This window comes from Liolophura sinensis, chromosome 9, assembly GCF_032854445.1.
Source record: "Liolophura sinensis isolate JHLJ2023 chromosome 9, CUHK_Ljap_v2, whole genome shotgun sequence".
NCBI classification, from domain to species: Eukaryota; Metazoa; Mollusca; class Polyplacophora; order Chitonida; family Chitonidae; genus Liolophura; species Liolophura sinensis.
This window is the reverse complement of record NC_088303.1, coordinates 26,033,324-26,051,612: the sequence shown is the minus strand read 5'-3', so window position 1 is coordinate 26,051,612 and position 18,289 is coordinate 26,033,324. Positions and strand designations below refer to the sequence as shown.

Genomic DNA, 18,289 nt, shown 5'->3' with positions numbered 1-18,289 from the left:
GCTATGAATACAGGCTCTACAATGGAAGAACAAACAACTGATATTCTGTACAGTCAGAGGTTGGGATCCTGCCACCAATCTTAAGTGATGTGACCATCATTTCTCTGGAGGGTTTATGTCCCCTTAACGTCTATAATGACTCACTGAACCAAGATGCCAAAGACACCCGACACAACATGGCACTCAGTGACTGCAAACTGAAGACTGGACTACTGGTTATAAAACCCACGTGCCACTTTCACAAATGCCCAGGTCATACCACACCAAATTTATTTTGTGTTTTACAAGGAGTGGACACTCAAAAATCCAAACTAAACACAGCAAAAATCAGACCCGATCTCAATCTTTTTATGATTTTCCTGTTAACAAGACTTTCCAATCCGGTAAATACTTATTTAACAGTTCACATTTCCCAGAAATTAGGCGATTTATTCAGTGTTTTATTTTAATTTTTATATTCTCCAATGACAATGAAAAACAAGATTCAATCAGCCCTTAAACACAAAAATTAACTGGTGGACCTAAGATATGAAATTTTTTTCTCTGTCTCCAAAGTGGGCCCAGACATCAAACATTGTGGATCCTGTAGCTCTGTTACATGGACCATATGATCATCTTTAAACTGCAGATGAGCAGGTGCGTTCCCCCAGACAGAGCCGAGGCTGAATCAGTATAGCCCTATCACTAAACAAAAAACAAAAAATAAGGCAGAGACATGTCGATATCAAAAAATGACCTCATCCTGTGATGTCTTATGTTCCTTTCCTGGCTACAATCCCTAACATCACAACATAATAAGCCCTTTGTTTTCAAAACTTCGATACTTCTAAGGAGCTGACTGGACTGCAGCAGCCTAATAGAAAAGTCACATCACAATAAGCACTGTCTTTGTTTCTGAGAACAGGATCAATTGGAGTAAAATTTTAAAAAGAGATACCAAGTTTACCACTGACCCTGCTGTACAATATCAACTTTAAAGGCCAAAGCTTGTTGGTTTTATCTAAGTGAATGCCTTTGATATCAGGACAAGAATATTACAAACTATATATCTGTATTAATTTCAACAAAATGATTGAGGAAAAAGTAAATGTCACTCTGCTGTGATTCAGGGGGACAGATATGAATGTTTTTTTTCTGTTTTCATGAAAATTTCTGATGTATCAAATAATTAATTATTCAGCATTTAAACAAAAAAAAATATTGTACATCTACCACAAAAAAATAAAAGAGTGTCCAATTATGAAAACACGTACATTAATACTGAAGGCCAATTCAAGATGGTAGAAATACATGGAAGTAGTCTTTGGTTTGGCTCAGGATTGAACCTTTCCCTTCAAATCAGACCCACTGAATGATGACGTCATTGACTGCATGTTTTTCTACACTGAATGAATTCTGACATTATTTCATTTCCATTCTATTGGTGGAACATTTTTGTTATTTCTGACCTTTTTTGGACCTTCAAAAATCTTTCAAAAGAGCCTAATGTTCTTGTTAATTTTACTAGATAAACTTAAAGGCAAAGACCACTCAAATCATTGAAGTATATATCCAATGAAAGACCAATAAAAACTGTCCAGGAAAATAGTGTGATTTAGTTTTTTTTAGAATTTTTTCAAACAAGTCAAATTATGTTAAATCAGATTCTACGGTGGTCTGTTGTGACCCAGATGGTATCAGTTATGTCACATCCATACTTTTTGCCCATAGTAATTTGTTTCAAGGTCAAATTAGCGAATGCATTCACAGACATATACGTATATGCATTTTGAATGATGAAATGCAGCAGTCTAATGTGTGTTATATACCGAAAACCTTATGTGACATCACTGGTCCCAATGCTGCCAGAAAAGGCCACCACAGAACAAAATATTCAAATGCATTTTACTAGGCTAAACAAATTATAAAAAAAAATAAATAAATAAAAAATGTTCCTTGACAGCTTTCAATGGTCTTCCATCTGACACATACTTCATTTTGGTGTATTCTTTGCCTCTGATCATGTGTTTTCATTCAGCAAGTCACATTAACGACGGTTTTAATCCCACATTTCGCTGCTGAATTACATTGTTCTGGATAAAAACAAAACAAAGCTACATTCCAGTAGGACCACTGATGCCTTACAAGCTCTCTGAAAATCACCATTTAGCTTTTTAAGAGCTGTCCACACAATAACATATACAGTACATTTTTATATACAAACCATAAACATGTAGGGTTATGTACAGATACAGACACTTCAACATTCGACGCCTACTGGTGCTGATTTGGTATCACAAGATGATTAGAACCGTCCTCAGAAGATGAGAAGTTCGTGTGGATTCTCACTCCACCAAATTACGAAGCACATACTTCACTGTCCATGCAAAGGCAGCAAAGCCGACGATGACAAAAATGTTTGTAAGTGCACTGCTAAAGAATCCTTGATTCTGTGCATTTGTGTTGGCCTGCCCAAGGCCCGGATGTAACCTGTTCTCTGATTGGCCGACAGAGTTACTATTGTTGCTGTTACTGGCTGCTTGCAATTCTTCTTCTCTCTTCTTCAGTAATTCTCTAACTTCCTGCAACAAAGAATCATCATGCCAATTCACTGCCATAAAGCCAGCCTACCAAAAATGTGCCTCATTTTCCTGAAAATCTGTGTATTCTAAGGCAATCTAATTATGACATATTCTCTCATAACGCTCAGCCAAAAAAAAAACAAAAATGGACAGCTGACATGATTCCAAACCTTCCAAAAGTTTACTGTAAACCTTTTCAACCTCTAAAGCACTTATTTTCACCAGAATTTATGCACACAAATATAATGAAAATAATACTAAAATAATTTGTTTGTATCACTAAAGATACACGCTTCATAAAACTGTGCAAACTGTTTCTCTACACCCCATAGGTATCTCAGAATGCTTCAAAATAATGGTCACTGAGATAGTTGGAAAGATTGAGGAATTAGGTAAGCCATCTTTCCCATAACCCTTTTTAAAACTGTAAGCCGAAGTCATCACGGTCATCATGAAAAATCGCTCATAAAGTGCTCAGCACCATGAACCATCACTTGTAACGAGTACAGCACCATGAACCATCACTGGTAAAGTGCACAGCATCATGAGCCAACATCAGTAAAGTGCACAGCACCATGAGCCATCACTGGTAAAGTGCACAGCATCATGAACCATCACTAGTAAAGTGCACAGCATCATGAACCAACAGTGGTAAAGTGCACAGCATCATGAACCAACAGTGGTAAAGTGCACAGCACTATGCGCCATCAGTGGTAAAGTGCACAGCATCATGAACCATCACTGATAAAGTGCACAGTACCATGAGCCATCACTGGTAAAGTGCACAGCATCATGAGCTAACATTAGTAAAGTGCACAGCACCATGAGCCATCACCGGTAAAGTGCACAGCATCATGAACCATCACTGTTAAAGTGCACAGCATCATGAACCAACACTGGTAAAGTGCACAGCATCATGAACCAACAGTGGTAAAGTGCACAGCACCATGAGCCATCACTGGTAAAGTGCGCAGCATCATGAACCAACAGTGGTAAAGTGCACAGCATCATGAACCAACAGTGGTAAAGAGCACATCACCATGAACCATCACTGGTAAAGTGCACAGCACCATGAGCCATCACTAGTAAAGTGCACAGCATCATGAGCCATCACTGGTAAAGTGCACAGCATCATGAACCATCACTGGTAAAGTGCACAGCATCATGAACCAACAGTGGTAAAGTGCACAGCATCATGAGCCATCACTGGTAAAATGCACAGCATCATGAGCCATCACTGGTAAAGTGCACAGCAACATGAACCATCACTGGCTAGGCGCGTAGCAAACTTCATCTTTTCTGCAATGTCAAAACAATCCTCCAAAGAAGCTCTTCAAGATAAACATTTTGTCTTTTATCAGAGAAAATATATTGGCTTTATGTAGTAAGCAAATTATGCATTCTTACCTCTGCAACGTCAGGAAAAAGTTCACAAAATATTTTGTCATTGAGATTAAATGGTCCACTTTGTGCCGCCAACTGTCTTTTCTACAACAAGACGACAACAACAAAATTGTTTGTTACATTCATAAATCTACCGTGGAAAATAAAATAAAATGGCACCATGGATGATAAAATAATTCCAAAAATGCAGCAGATTGCAATCCTGTTTTTCCAAAGTACCCGCTCAACTTGAACTAGTATACCTCCAAATTAGTGGTGCTACTGATGGCCATAAAATCCCAAATCTGATCTTGGCTTGTGAAAAATGTGCATAAATCTCAAAACGTATATAAGCATAAGTGCTCAAACAGGCTACTTTTAATTGAGGTGTGGGTACAAGTACACTGGATCAAGCAATGATGGACTATGTCAATGCGATACTCCAATGTGTTAACGCCAATGTCTTAAAACCATTTGCTGCTGATACTATGTGTAAACTTACAGTGTAATCTGAGGTTTCAATACTTCCCAGTGTCGGACTTCTTTCCAACTGCAGAGAGAAAACAGATATATGATAACAAGAAAGGATTATTTTTGTTCATTTCAACCACACTTCCTTTACATGAATGTGATCAGATTTAACAGTAGTAGATATTAAGATTTCAGAGGCCAGAGAAAACAAGCACATGCTGCTATGCGGTTAACAATCCTAATACTGGCATCAAGCTGTTGCAAATGGATTGTATCAGGTAGACTATGCATCTATTATTGATTAATATTCAACATTTCTTACATGTGATAAAGTGATGCCTTTATACCAAGGCAGATATCAAGTCTGAACGAAAGAGATATTCACTCTTTACATCAAACTGCCTATATATATATATATATATATATATATATATATATATATATATATATATATATATATATATATATATCTCATGTCTTTTCATACATAAATAGTTTAAGGAGTTGAATTTTGGATGCATTTCAATCACCATAAGTTGTTAGTTTGTTTGTATGTCACTAGCCAGAATACAAATGTATGCAATGAAATACAATAAAGATACTAGTAAATATTTATAATTATAAACAATGGCTGAATGACTAGGCTTTTCCACACCACAATCAGAATGTCCAAGGACTAAGGGCTACCACCTTACCTTGTCAAGTGAATGACAAACCTGACGATATAATGCTACAGCCCAAAAACACTTTCTCAGTGTCCACAAGCTATCACACAATAACACTATAATATCATACCAATTCTCCAATTAGGAACCAAAGTTAAGATATGATATCATTATCTGCAGACAATATTACGTCACCTTTATAGGACAAGTTTAATAGGAAGGGTTAAAAGTTGAAATGCAATTGTATTCAAAATGCTCTGTAACACAGTAAACTCTTTGCAATGACAATGTTGTTTAGTTCTATTGCTTTGTATGTGTTTTTTCTTTTAATCATACACTGTGTTTGACCACATGTAAAAACTACAAAACCGAAAAGAGAGTTTATTCATAGTGCAAGGGTTTATCTGCCTTTGGAGCACAATGACATAATAGTGGACCTGAAATAGTTAGCATTTTAATTATTTAGGATTTGTAATGTATTAAAATTGAAAGCTTTTCACTTCATCTTTATGCCACACCAACTTTAGTTATTGTTTTATGAGCAGAATAAATATTATTTCAATGACAGAGGAAAGCTTAACAATAAAAATTTTAAAATCCTCAACTGCGGACAATCTTGGCAATTTTTCCTCTTGAAGACATATTTTCACAACTGAAAGGCCTTGAAAAATAAGAAAATCATAAAAAAAAAAAAAAACTTTAAGATCGATCAAAATAAAAAGGTGGATTTTCAGTTTTATATTTATTCTCTTACTGGATATTTAAGTGTCAGCTTGCCTGTAAAACACAAAAATAAAATTGGTGTCACCTCATGAACCACAAAGACAGCTGGTTGATATTTTACAATGAAACAAAGTGCATTACCATGAAGCTGAGGAGTCCGGTCAGGATGGTGGAAACAGACCAGGCTGGGTTCCACGTATCCGGGTGAAAATCGCTGATTGACAAACACAGTCTGAAAAACCACAGAATATATGTCTTGTTTAATGCTAAAAGTTAAGTATTCCAGTAGTTTACATGCAGGGGGATAGTGGTGGCCACCCATGTAAGAAAGTTAATCAGTCACATGAAGCATAAAATACTCTGGATTATGACATTATGTACCTATCACTGAAGTTATATCCAGGGATTCTTGGAGCAAAGACCTTGAAGTTTTACAAATTTTCAAAATCCTTTCTATTCAATTAAGTTTTGAAATGATCAAGTTATGTAAATTTAGGCAAAACTGTAACACTGGTTTTCTCAACAATATCTTGATCAAGCAAAGTTCTTTCAAAAGATCTTTAAAATAAATCTTAAAATCTTATTATAATATATACTGTATTAAATAGTTACGATTCAAACACATGGCAACATTTAGCAAAAACTACAGCACTCACCTTGTGTTACATTTAAACCGTCCATTTGGTGTGATCATATAAATGCTAGGAGGTTTGAAGGGGAATTCCCTGGGAAACACCAGTTTCCCATGATAAAGGCCACCTGAAAACCATAGATCAATCACATTAATGCAATCTAAAACTGTACATACACACAACTAGATGACAGTAGATTATCATGTCAGCTGAGTTTTGCTTTGAACATGGCAACAGGAAGTGAATCCAAGTATGCTCCGACTACTCTTAACCAATGTACATACACAATGTCAAATACAAAGTGTTTTCCGAGTCAAGTTTTATCAGCAACAATCTGCTGCTGTTCTTGGGGATTGTATTTTTCCCCGAGTCTTGATAGTGGGGTACACTTTTGCGGTCACCATAAATCAAAGGATTGGATTGCAGAATGGTCTTTTTTCCTTGTTAAAGAAATAATAAGCTACTACACAAGCTTTGAAGTCATTTATTTTATATAGAGTAACCCTAAACTTCATTCTTTTCAAATGATCTGATGGTGTAGTCACATATTTATAGTGAAATATAAGTAATATTAAGTAATACTTAACAGAGAGAGAGAGAAAAAAAAATTGATTTTATCATTCACTGTTTACCATTTTTATAATTTACAAGTTTCACAAGTCCTCTCATGAACTCTGTGACATCCTGGTGTACCAGATGGTTGGTGGATATGGCATCTTGAGTCTCTGATGAATCAGTGTTAAACAATAATAATTTCCTGAAACCCAGTTTCAGCTGACCTATGTAATAAAAGCTATGTCAGCAGAAAACAAAGAAAGTCATAAAATATCCTGTTTGTCTTACCTTCATAGGGGGAACCTTCTGGGCCATTCACGATGTAATGCCTGAAACAGAACGAGAAGACATGTCAATGTCACAACATCCCTCAGTACAACCTGGCTAATGCACATCTCTGTGAAGTGTGAATTCACAAAAGGGGCACTCCCAGTTAGCGTGGCCAAAAGTTTCTACTTAGTTTCTTCAGATAACTAAAATTAGCTCAACGGCCCATAACCAGTGAACGGTCTCCATGTTCCCAATACCACAGACAGCAGTTTCCATGCCATTTTGCACACCCTAAGGCCATCCTTAAAAATATCTCTGATGGGGGTAACCTAACACTATCCCAAACACAGGGGATGTTAGTGAGGAAACCCACGACCACTCGCACGTTGATGACAAACCTTCCCATGTACAACTGGAGATAAAGACAGCATTGGTGAAATACTCATCAGTCACTCTGCTGCGCTGTCAACATTAACCACTCAGCCAAGGAGGCCCTCATACTTTACTTAGGCTTATTTGAAGTCCTTACCATTCCAGTATATTAGAGGGCAGAGGCAACGCTGTCACATATGGGACTGGGTCACGGGCAATTCTCATGTAGTCCTGTTTTAGCCGGGCTGTGGCTGTCGTGTTTACTCTCTTTGCAGACATCTTTAATCTTAATGAACAAAATATAAATTATCATGTAGTTTTATTAAACCGTTGCCTAACAACTAATCAAAATTATTCGATTCATTTTACTGATTGGTGTTCAATGCTGTACTTCTGTGAAACTTAAAAGTGCATGCAGTTCTTGTCAACAGGTAGACAGCTATCCACAAATACTCTAGCAGTTACTGAACTAACGTATGTACCATCGTCCCAAATGCTATCCAGTTCAAAGCTGAAAGTTTGTCCAAGCACTGTTCAATATAGGCCAGGGTTCATTGCAACTGTGTTCCACATGAAGCAGAAACTCTGGGGAAGCCTGCTACCAAATCATATTTTCCCCACATCGCTGCTGCACCTGAACAGAAAAGAAATACATCCTACCCGCTCGCTTGAACAGGTCACTGGCCACCATGTTGCCATTTACAAAAATCAGCTTCCGTTCACAGTACAGAATGCATCAACTGCAAAAATGACAATCACGCAGAATATGGTGATTCATGAATCGTGATGATGACAACATGGTGGCTGGTGATCTGTCCAGGTGAGTGAGTGGGAAGTGTTTCGTTTCTTTTTGGGAACAGCGGCGATGTGAGGTAAATATGATTAGGTAGTGGGCTTTCCCAGTATTTATGTTTCATGCAGAGCACAGATGTAGAAACGACTGGCCTAAATTGAACGGTGCGGGGACGCACTTTCAGCTTTACACCGGCTTATGGAGTTTTAAAAAAGACTTCAACACAGATCAAGTTGTTGTTGTTGTAAGTTACAAAATACCATCCTGCAACCAAACCCAATTTTGAAAAATTTCTCTGTCCATCCCTCTACATAAAGGTACACCCAAATATTGAATGGTTTACAAAACAATCAGTACAAACGCATACCTGATTACTCCTTTCTCTGTCGCTTACGTCTTAAATTTGACAGTCTTAGTTGACACACGTCCAGAAAGTACCTGTGTTCCACTTCCGTGCACGATTTGTCGTGACGTCACCAGTTATGTTGTAAACATGGAGTTCTGAAGTTACGGGTTGGCAGGAAGGTGGTGTGCTGCAACTTTGTGTGATGAAAATGGTGCCATGGTAAGAAGTTGCTAAAACGCTACAAAAGCTATGCGTAGAACCCATGAGTTTCAGGCTACAGTTTTGCGTGAAAATGACATAGGAGAAATAAAGAAAAAAAAAAATTAATCCACGATGCACGTCGTGATACTTTACAGTAGGCCTACTGCTAGAACAGCACGCACTTGTGTTTTCCCCTAGCTTAACTTTGCGCGGTTTCCTCCCACCATAATGATGTCACTGGTCTCAGTATGGCCACCATAGAATCCAGAGTTTCAAATGCGTTTTACTGGGTTGAGAAAATTCTAAAAAAAACAAACAAAAAAAAACAAACAAACAATCCCACTATACTTGTGAACAGTTTTTACTGATCTTTGATCTCGCATATAGCCTACTGCTCGTTAGTGGGTTTTTGTTTTTGCCCTGAATGTCAAATGACTTGCAAAGTAAAGTACAAGTTATGGCCAGTATGATGTGTCATTTGTCATTCTTAACAGAAAAACCTTACCAAAATGTGTTAATAATACCTGTAAGTATATTCCACCATTTGTGTTTCAGAACTGCATTTATTAGGCCTACTATGCAAAGAACTGTGAAACCAAGTGCACGAACATGCTTTGATGGCGAGGAGACTCTTAGGACATAATAGAAATGGTGCATTCTGGGAGATTCCCCCCAGGAGTTGACCGCCGTCTCAACAAGTATGCGGGAACAATTTTGATTGGTGGGATTTTTCTGTGCTTCAGTGTTATGATGTATTTGACATTTTGTAACATGCCTTGTGAGGACAAGACGTATGGAATTTTCCAGGAGGATCTGGAACTCGTCAAAAGTCATTCCTACTGGAAAAAGCATATTTTTGCTGCCAAAAAGTCTCAGGCAGCATCCGTCATCATCATGGTTCTGTCAGGGCCACAGAATTTGGAAAGAAGAGACGTTATCAGAGAGACTTGGCTGAGCAACATGCCCGAAGATGTGATGGTCAAATTTCTGATCGGAATTAAAAAATTAAACAAAAATGATCTGCGTGGTGTTGAAAGAGAGAACTCTGTACATAATGATTTGCTGCTCTTGAAAAATGTAGAAGAGTCTTATGGTGGGCTTACAGCAAAAGTTGTAGAGAGCTTCCAGTGGGTAGATAAAAATGTTGATTTTCAGTTTTTGTTAAAAGTCGATGATGATAGCTTTGTTCGTTTGGATACATTCCTGGAGGAGCTCCGCTTTCAGCCTAAAGAAAGACTTTATTGGGGCTTTTTTAATGGTGCTGCTCGGGTAAAACACTCCGGAAAATGGAAAGAAAAAGACTGGGTGTTGTGTGATAGATATCTACCATATGCTCGTGGAGGTGGGTACGTCTTATCAGCAGACTTGGTCCATTACATAACCATAAACTCAAAATTCTTACAACAGTTTAACAGTGAGGATGTTTCTGTGGGGGCATGGTTGGGCCCACTGGATATTCTAAGAGTTCATGACCCAAGGTTTGACACCGAATTTGAATCCAGAGGATGTAATAATAAGTACATTGTTTTGCATAAACAATCACCTGCTAACATGAGAGAAAAATTTAACACCTTGAAAGACATTGGGGTTTTGTGTCGAAAAGAGGAGAGAAAACATTTATCTTATCAGTATAACTGGAATGCTCCACCAAGCTTGTGTTGTATCAGAAATGACTCGACAATTCCCTAAACAAAATAAGTGGAATGTATATGTACACTCTACCTTTACATGAAATAAAATATTTTTGTACCTTACTAAAGATGGTTGTGAGTTTTAAAGATATGTTTCAAGATCAGTGATCTGCACTAAAATTTTCCACATAGAATCATGGAAATGTTCTGTACAGTAAAAGCGTAACAGTTTGTCGAGCATGACAGAAACAAGCTGTATATAACATAGCAGTTCTATACCCAGGATGACAGAAGTGATCAGTACAACATATCCATATACATTCTGCCCATCAGGGCAGACATGACCTTGACAACATCTGGGGCGTGTATGAATATTTTCTGTGGTAAGCCATAATCAGTCTCACAAATTTAGATGTAGTTGACCCATGGCATGTGATGGTAAGTTTCTAAAAATATATACATTTCTGGCATACACATAACAACCCATTTCCCTTACCCTCAATCCCCATTTCCAATTATGGGTAATCTCTACCAACAAATCACAATGTTTGCAACATTTTCCAAACATCCTACCCTCGTGTCAGAAATGACCTGTATAGCACCTCCCAAACATTCTGTTCAGTATGACAGATATGCACAGCATTCTCCTAAACATTCTGCCTAGCCTAACAGAAATGATATGTACAGCAATTCCCCCATTCTGCCTAGCCTAACAGAAATGATATGTACAGCAATTCCCCCATTCTTCCCAGCCTAACAGAAATGATATGTACAGCAATTCCCCCATTCTGCCCAGCCTAACAGAAATGATATGTACAGCAATTCCCCCATTCTGCCTAGCCTAACAGAAATGATATGTACAGCAATTCCCCCATTCTGCCCAGCCTAACAGAAATGATATGTACAGCAATTCCCCCATTCTGCCCAGCCTAACAGAAATGATATGTACAGCAATTCCCCCATTCTGCCCAGCCTAACAGAAATGATATGTACAGCAATTCCCCCATTCTGCCCAGCCTAACAGAAATGATATGTACAGCAATTCCTCCATTCTGCCCAGCCTAACAGAAATGATATGTACAGCAATTCCCCCATTCTGCCTAGCCTAACAGAAATGATATGTACAGCAATTCCCCCATTCTGCCTAGCCTAACAGAAATGATATGTACAGCAATTCCCCCATTCTTCCCAGCCTAACAGAAATGATATGTACAGCAATTCCCCCATTCTGCCCAGCCTAACAGAAATGATATGTACAGCAATTCCCCCATTCTGCCCAGCCTAACAGAAATGATATGTACAGCAATTCCCCCATTCTGCCCAGCCTAACAGAAATGATATGTACAGCAATTCCCCCATTCTGCCCAGCCTAACAGAAATGATATGTACAGCAATTCCCCCATTCTGCCCAGCCTAACAGAAATGATATGTACAGCAATTCCTCCATTCTGCCCAGCCTAACAGAAATGATATGTACAGCAATTCCCCCATTCTGCCTAGCCTAACAGAAATGATACGTACAGCAATTCCCCCATTCTGCCCAGCCTAACAGAAATGATACGTACAGCAATTCCCCCATTCTGCCCAGCCTAACAGAAATGATATGTACAGCAATTCCCCCATTCTGCCCAGCCTAACAGAAATGATATGTACAGCAATTCCCCCATTCTGCCCAGCCTAACAGAAATGATATGTACAGCAATTCCCCCATTCTGCCTAGCCTAACAGAAATGATATGTACAGCAATTCCCCCATTCTGCCCAGCCTAACAGAAATGATATGTACAGCAATTCCCCCATTCTGCCCAGCCTAACAGAAATGATATGTACAGCAATTCCCCCATTCTTTCCAGTTGTATAGAAATTATCTGTATAGCATTCCCCAAACATTGAGCCCAGTATGACAGAAATGACCTCTACAGCATCTCCCAAACACTCTGCCCAACATGACAGAAATGACATGTACAGCATCTCCAAAACATCCACCCCAGTATAAGAGAAATGGTCTTCACAGTATCTCCCAAACATCCACCCCAGTATGAGAGAAATGGTCTTCACAGTATCTCCCAAAGTCACTCCAGCATGTCAGAAATGATCTTCACAGTATCTCCCAGCACTCCAGTATGAGAGACATGGTCTTCACAGTATCTTCCAAACATCCACCTCAGTATGAGAGAGATGTTCTTCACAGCATCTCCCAGTCACTCCAGTATGACAGAAATGGTCTTCACAGCATCTCCCAAACAGTCACTCCAGTATGAGAGAAATGGTCTTCACAGCTTCTCCCAGTCACTCCAGTATGACAGAAATGGTCCTCACAGTATCTCCCAGTCACTCCAGTATGAGAGAAATGGTCTTCACAGTATCTCCCAAACATCCACCCCAGTATGAGAGAAATGGTCTTCACAGCATCTCCCTAACAGTCACTCCAGCATGACAGAAACGGTCTTCTCAGCATCTCCCAAGCATCCACCCCAGTATGAGAGAAATGGTCTTCACAGCATCTCCCAAACTGTCAATCCAGCATGACAGAAATGGTCTTCACAGTATCTCCCAAACAGTCAATCCAGCATGACAGAAATGGTCTTCACAGCATCTCCCAAACAGTCACTCCAGCATGACAGAAATGGTCTTCACAGCATCTCCCAAACAGTCAATCCAGCATGATAGAAATGGTCTTCACAGCATCTCCCAAACAGTCAATCCAGCATGACAGAAATGGTCTTCACAGCATTACCCAAACATCCACCCCAGTATGAGAGAAATGGTCTTCACAGCATCTCCCAAACAGTCACTCCAGCATGACAGAAATGGTCTTCACAGTATCTCCCAAACAGTCACTCCAGTATGACAGAATTGGTCTTCACAGCATCTCCCAGTCACTCCAGCATGACATAAATGGTCTTCACAGCATCACCCAAACAGTCAATCCAGCATGACAGAAATGGTCTTCACAGCATTACCCAAACATCCACCCCAGTATGTCTTCACAGCATCTCCCAAACAGTCAATCCAGCATGACAGAAATGGTCTTCACAGTATCTCCCAAACAGTCACTCCAGTATGACAGAATTGGTCTTCACAGCATCTCCCAGTCACTCCAGTATGACAGAAATGGTCTTCACAGTATCTCCCAAACAGTCACTCCAGTATGACAGAAATGGTCTTCACAGCATCTCCCAAACAGTCACTCCAGCATGACAGAAATGGTCTTCACAGCATCTCCCAAACATCCACCCCAGTATGACAGAATTGGTCTTCACAGCATCTCCCAAACATCCACCCCAGTATGAGAGAAATGGTCTTCACAGCATCTCCCAAACAGTCACTCGAGCATGACAGAAATGGTCTTCACAGCATCTCCCAAACATTCACTCCAGTATGAGAGAAATTGTCTTCACAGCATCTCCCAAACATTCTGCCCAATTTAACAGAAATGGTCTTCACAGCATCTCCCTAACTGTCAGTCCAGTGTGACAGAAATTGTGTTCACAGCATCACCCAAACATCCATCCCAGTATGACAGAATTGTATGACAATGACAGCATCTCCCTAACTGTCAGTCTAGTGTGACAGAAATTGTCTTCACAGCATCACCCAAACATCCATCCCAGTATGAGAGAAATGGTCTTCACAGCATCTCCCAAACATCCTCCCCAGTATGAGAGAAATGGTCTTCACAGCATCTCCCAAACAGTCACTCCAGCATGACAGAAATGATCTTCACAGCATCATCCAAACATTCTCCCCAGTATTTGAGAAATGGTCTTCACAGCATCTCCCAAACAGTCAATCCAGCATGACAGAAATGGTCTTCACAGCATCTTCCAAACAGTCACTCCAGTATGAGAGAAATGCTCTTCACAGCATCTCCCAAACAATCTGCCCAATTTAACAGAAACGGTCTTCACAGCATCTCCCTAACAGTCACTCCAGTGTGACAGAAATTGTGTTCACAGCATCACCCAAACATCCACCCCAGTATGACAGAATTGGTCTTCACAGTATCTCCCAAACATCCACCCCAGTATGAGAGAAATGGTCTTCACAGCATCTCCCTAACAGTCACTCCAGCATGACAGAAACGGTCTTCTCAGCATCTCCCAAGCATCCACCCCAGTATGAGAGAAATGGTCTTCACAGCATCTCCCAAACTGTCAATCCAGCATGACAGAAATGGTCTTCACAGTATCTCCCAAACAGTCACTCCAGTATGACAGAAATGGTCTTCACAGCCTCTCCCAGTCACTCCACTATAAGAGAAATGGTCTTCACAGCCTCTCCCAAACAGTCACTCCACTATGAGAGAAATGGTCTTCACAGCCTCTCCCAAACAGTCACTCCACTATGACAGAAATGGTCTTCACAGCATCTCCCAAACAGTCAATCCAGTATGACAGAAATGGTCTTCACAGCATCTCCCAAACAGTCACTCCAGTATGACAGAAATGGTCTTCACAGTATCTCCCAAACATCCACCCCAGTATGACAGAATTGGTCTTCACAGCATCTCCCAAACATCCACCCCAGTATGAGAGAAATGGTCTTCACAGCATCTCCCAAACAGTCACTCCAGCATGACAGAAATGGTCTTCACAGCATCTCCCAAACATCCACCCCAGTATGAGAGAAATTGTCTTCACAGCATCTCCCAAACATTCTGCCCAATTTAACAGAACTGGTCTCCACAGCATCTCCCTAACTGTCAGTCCAGTGTGACAGAAATTGTGTTCACAGCATCACCCAAACATCCATCCCAGTATGACAGAATTGTATGACAATGACAGCATCTCCCTAACTGTCAGTCTAGTGTGACAGAAATTGTCTTCACAGCATCACCCAAACATCCATCCCAGTATGAGAGAAATGGTCTTCACAGCATCTCCCAAACATCCTCCCCAGTATGAGAGAAATGGTCTTCACAGCATCTCCCAAACAGTCACTCCAGCATGACAGAAATGATCTTCACAGCATCATCCAAACATTCTCCCAGTATTTGAGAAATGGTCTTCACAGCATCTCCCAAACAGTCAATCCAGCATGAGAGAAATGGTCTTCACAGCATCTTCCAAACAGTCACTCCACTATGAGAGAAATGGTCTTCACAGCATCTCCCTAACAGTCACTCCAGCATGACAGAAACGGTCTTCTCAGCATCTCCCAAGCATCCACCCCAGTATGAGAGAAATGGTCTTCACAGCATCTCCCAAACTGTCAATCCAGCATGACAGAAATGGTCTTCACAGTATCTCCCAAACAGTCAATCCAGCATGACAGAAATGGTCTTCACAGCATCTCCCAAACAGTCACTCCAGCATGACAGAAATGGTCTTCACAGCATCTCCCAAACAGTCAATCCAGCACGATAGAAATGGTCTTCACAGCATCTCCCAAACAGTCAATCCAGCATGACAGAAATGGTCTTCACAGCATTACCCAAACATCCACCCCAGTATGAGAGAAATGGTCTTCACAGCATCTCCCAAACATTCACTCCAGCATGACAGAAATGGTCTTCACAGCATCTCCCAAACAGTCAATCCAGCATGATAGAAATGGTCTTCACAGCATCTCCCAAACAGTCAATCCAGCATGACAGAAATGGTCTTCACAGCATTACCCAAACATCCACCCCAGTATGAGAGAAATGGTCTTCACAGCATCTCCCAAACAGTCACTCCAGCATGACAGAAATGGTCCTTCCAGTATCTCCCAAACAGTCCACTCCAGTATGACAGAATTGGTCTTCACAGCATCTCCCAGTCACTCCAGCATGACAGAAATGGTCTTCACAGCATCACCCAAACAGTCAATCCAGCATGACAGAAATGGTCTTCACAGCATTACCCAAACATCCACCCCAGTATGTCTTCACAGCATCTCCCAAAGAGTCACTCCAGCATGACAGAAATGGTCTTCACAGTATCTCCCAAACAGTCACTCCAGTATGACAGAATTGGTCTTCACAGCATCTCCCAGTCACTCCAGCATGACAGAAATGGTCTTCACAGTATCTCCCAAACAGTCACTCCAGTATGACAGAAATGGTCTTCACAGCCTCTCCCAAACAGTCACTCCAGCATGACAGAAATGGTCTTCACAGCATCTCCCAAACATCCACCCCAGTATGACAGAATTGGTCTTCACAGCATCTCCCAAACATCCACCCCAGTATGAGAGAAATGGTCTTCACAGCATCTCCCAAACAGTCACTCCAGCATGACAGAAATGGTCTTCACAGCATCTCCCAAACATCCACCCCAGTATGACAGAATTGGTCTTCACAGCATCTCCCAAACATCCACCCCAGTATGAGAGAAATGGTCTTCACAGCATCTCCCAAACAGTCACTCCACTATGAGAGAAATGGTCTTCACAGCATCTCCCAAACATCCACCCCAGTATGAGAAAAATTGTCTTCACAGCATCTCCAAACATTCTGCCCAATTTAACAGAAATGGTCTTCACAGCATCTCCCTAACTGTCAGTCCAGTGTGACAGAAATTGTGTTCACAGCATCACCCAAACATCCATCCCAGTATGACAGAATTGTATGACAATGACAGCATCTCCCTAACTGTCAGTCTAGTGTGACAGAAATTGTTTTCACAGCATCACCCAAACATCCATCCCAGTATGAGAGAAATGGTCTTCACAGCATCTCCCAAACATCCTCCCCAGTATGAGAGAAATGGTCTTCACAGCATCTCCCAAACAGTCACTCCAGCATGACAGAAATGATCTTCACAGCATCATCCAAACATTCTCCCCAGTATTTGAGAAATGGTCTTCACAGCATCTCCCAAACAGTCAATCCAGCATGACAGAAATGGTCTTCACAGCATCTTCCAAACAGTCACTCCACTATGAGAGAAATGGTCTTCACAGCATCTCCCAAACAGTCACTCCAGCATGATAGAAATGGTCTTCACAGCATCTCCAAACATTCTGCCCAATTTCACAGAAATGGTCTTCACAGCATCTCCCAAACAGTCACTCCAGTGTGACAGAAATTGTGTTCACAGCATCACCCAAACATTCTCCCCAGCATGACAGAATTGGTCTTCACAGCATCTCCCAAACATCCATCCCAGTATGAGAGAAATGGTCTTCACAGCATCTCCCAAACAGTCACTCCAGCATGATAGAAATGGTCTTCACAGCATCTCCCAAACAGTCACTCCAGCATGACAGAAATGGTCTTCACAGCATCTCCCAAACAGTCACTCCAGTATGACAGAAATGGTCTTCACAGCATCTCCCAAACAATCTGCCCAATTTAACAGAAATGTTCTTCACGGCATCTCCCCAACAGTCAGTCCAGTGTGACAGAAATTGTGTTCACAGCATCACCCAAACATCCATCCCAGTATGACAGAATTGTATGACAATGACAGCATCTCCCTAACTGTCAGTCTAGTATGACAGAAATTGTGTTCACAGCATCACCCAAACATCCATCCCAGTATGAGAGAAATGGTCTTCACAGCATCTCCCAAACATCCTGCCCAGTATGAGAGAAATGGTCTTCACAGCATCTCCCAAACAGTCACTCCAGCATGACAGAAATGGTCTTCACAGCATCTCCCTAACAGTCACTCCACTATGAGAGAAATGGTCTTCACAGCATCTCCCAAACAGTCAATCCAGCATGACAGCAATGGTCTTCACAGCATCTCCCAAACAG

The 18,289-nt window shown here is 40.6% G+C and overlaps 2 protein-coding genes across 2 annotated transcripts; one reads left to right on the top strand and one right to left on the bottom strand.

Moving 5' to 3' along the window:
• Positions 1–1,597: 1,597 nt before the first annotated feature.
• Positions 1,598–8,927, bottom strand: LOC135474883 (ubiquitin-conjugating enzyme E2 J2-like). The gene is made up of 8 exons (XM_064754538.1): positions 8,793–8,927; positions 7,790–7,918; positions 7,279–7,319; positions 6,460–6,562; positions 5,945–6,035; positions 4,447–4,494; positions 3,969–4,049; positions 1,598–2,561 (listed from the first exon to the last, which is right to left on the bottom strand). The coding sequence occupies exons 2-8, from the start codon at positions 7,909–7,911 to the stop codon at positions 2,325–2,327; spliced, it is 723 nt and encodes a 240-aa protein (XP_064610608.1). The 5' UTR covers positions 7,912–7,918; positions 8,793–8,927; the 3' UTR covers positions 1,598–2,324.
• Positions 8,906–10,731, top strand: LOC135474882 (beta-1,3-galactosyltransferase 6-like). Its single transcript, XM_064754537.1, has 2 exons — positions 8,906–8,990; positions 9,528–10,731. The coding sequence occupies exon 2, from the start codon at positions 9,621–9,623 to the stop codon at positions 10,659–10,661; it is 1,041 nt and encodes a 346-aa protein (XP_064610607.1). The 5' UTR covers positions 8,906–8,990; positions 9,528–9,620; the 3' UTR covers positions 10,662–10,731.
• Positions 10,732–18,289: the final 7,558 nt, after the last annotated feature.

Coding starts and splice junctions, on each gene's coding strand:
- LOC135474883 (XM_064754538.1), bottom strand. CDS start 7,911: ATGTCTGCAAAGAGAGTAAACACGACAGCCACAGCCCGGCTAAAACAG. Junction 7,320..7,789: donor CCCTCTAATATACTGGAATG/GTAAGGACTTCA, acceptor GTTCTGTTTCAG/GCATTACATCGTGAATGGCC. Junction 4,050..4,446: donor TTGAAACCTCAGATTACACT/GTAAGTTTACAC, acceptor GTCTTGTTGTAG/AAAAGACAGTTGGCGGCACA.
- LOC135474882 (XM_064754537.1), top strand. CDS start 9,621: ATGGTGCATTCTGGGAGATTCCCCCCAGGAGTTGACCGCCGTCTCAAC.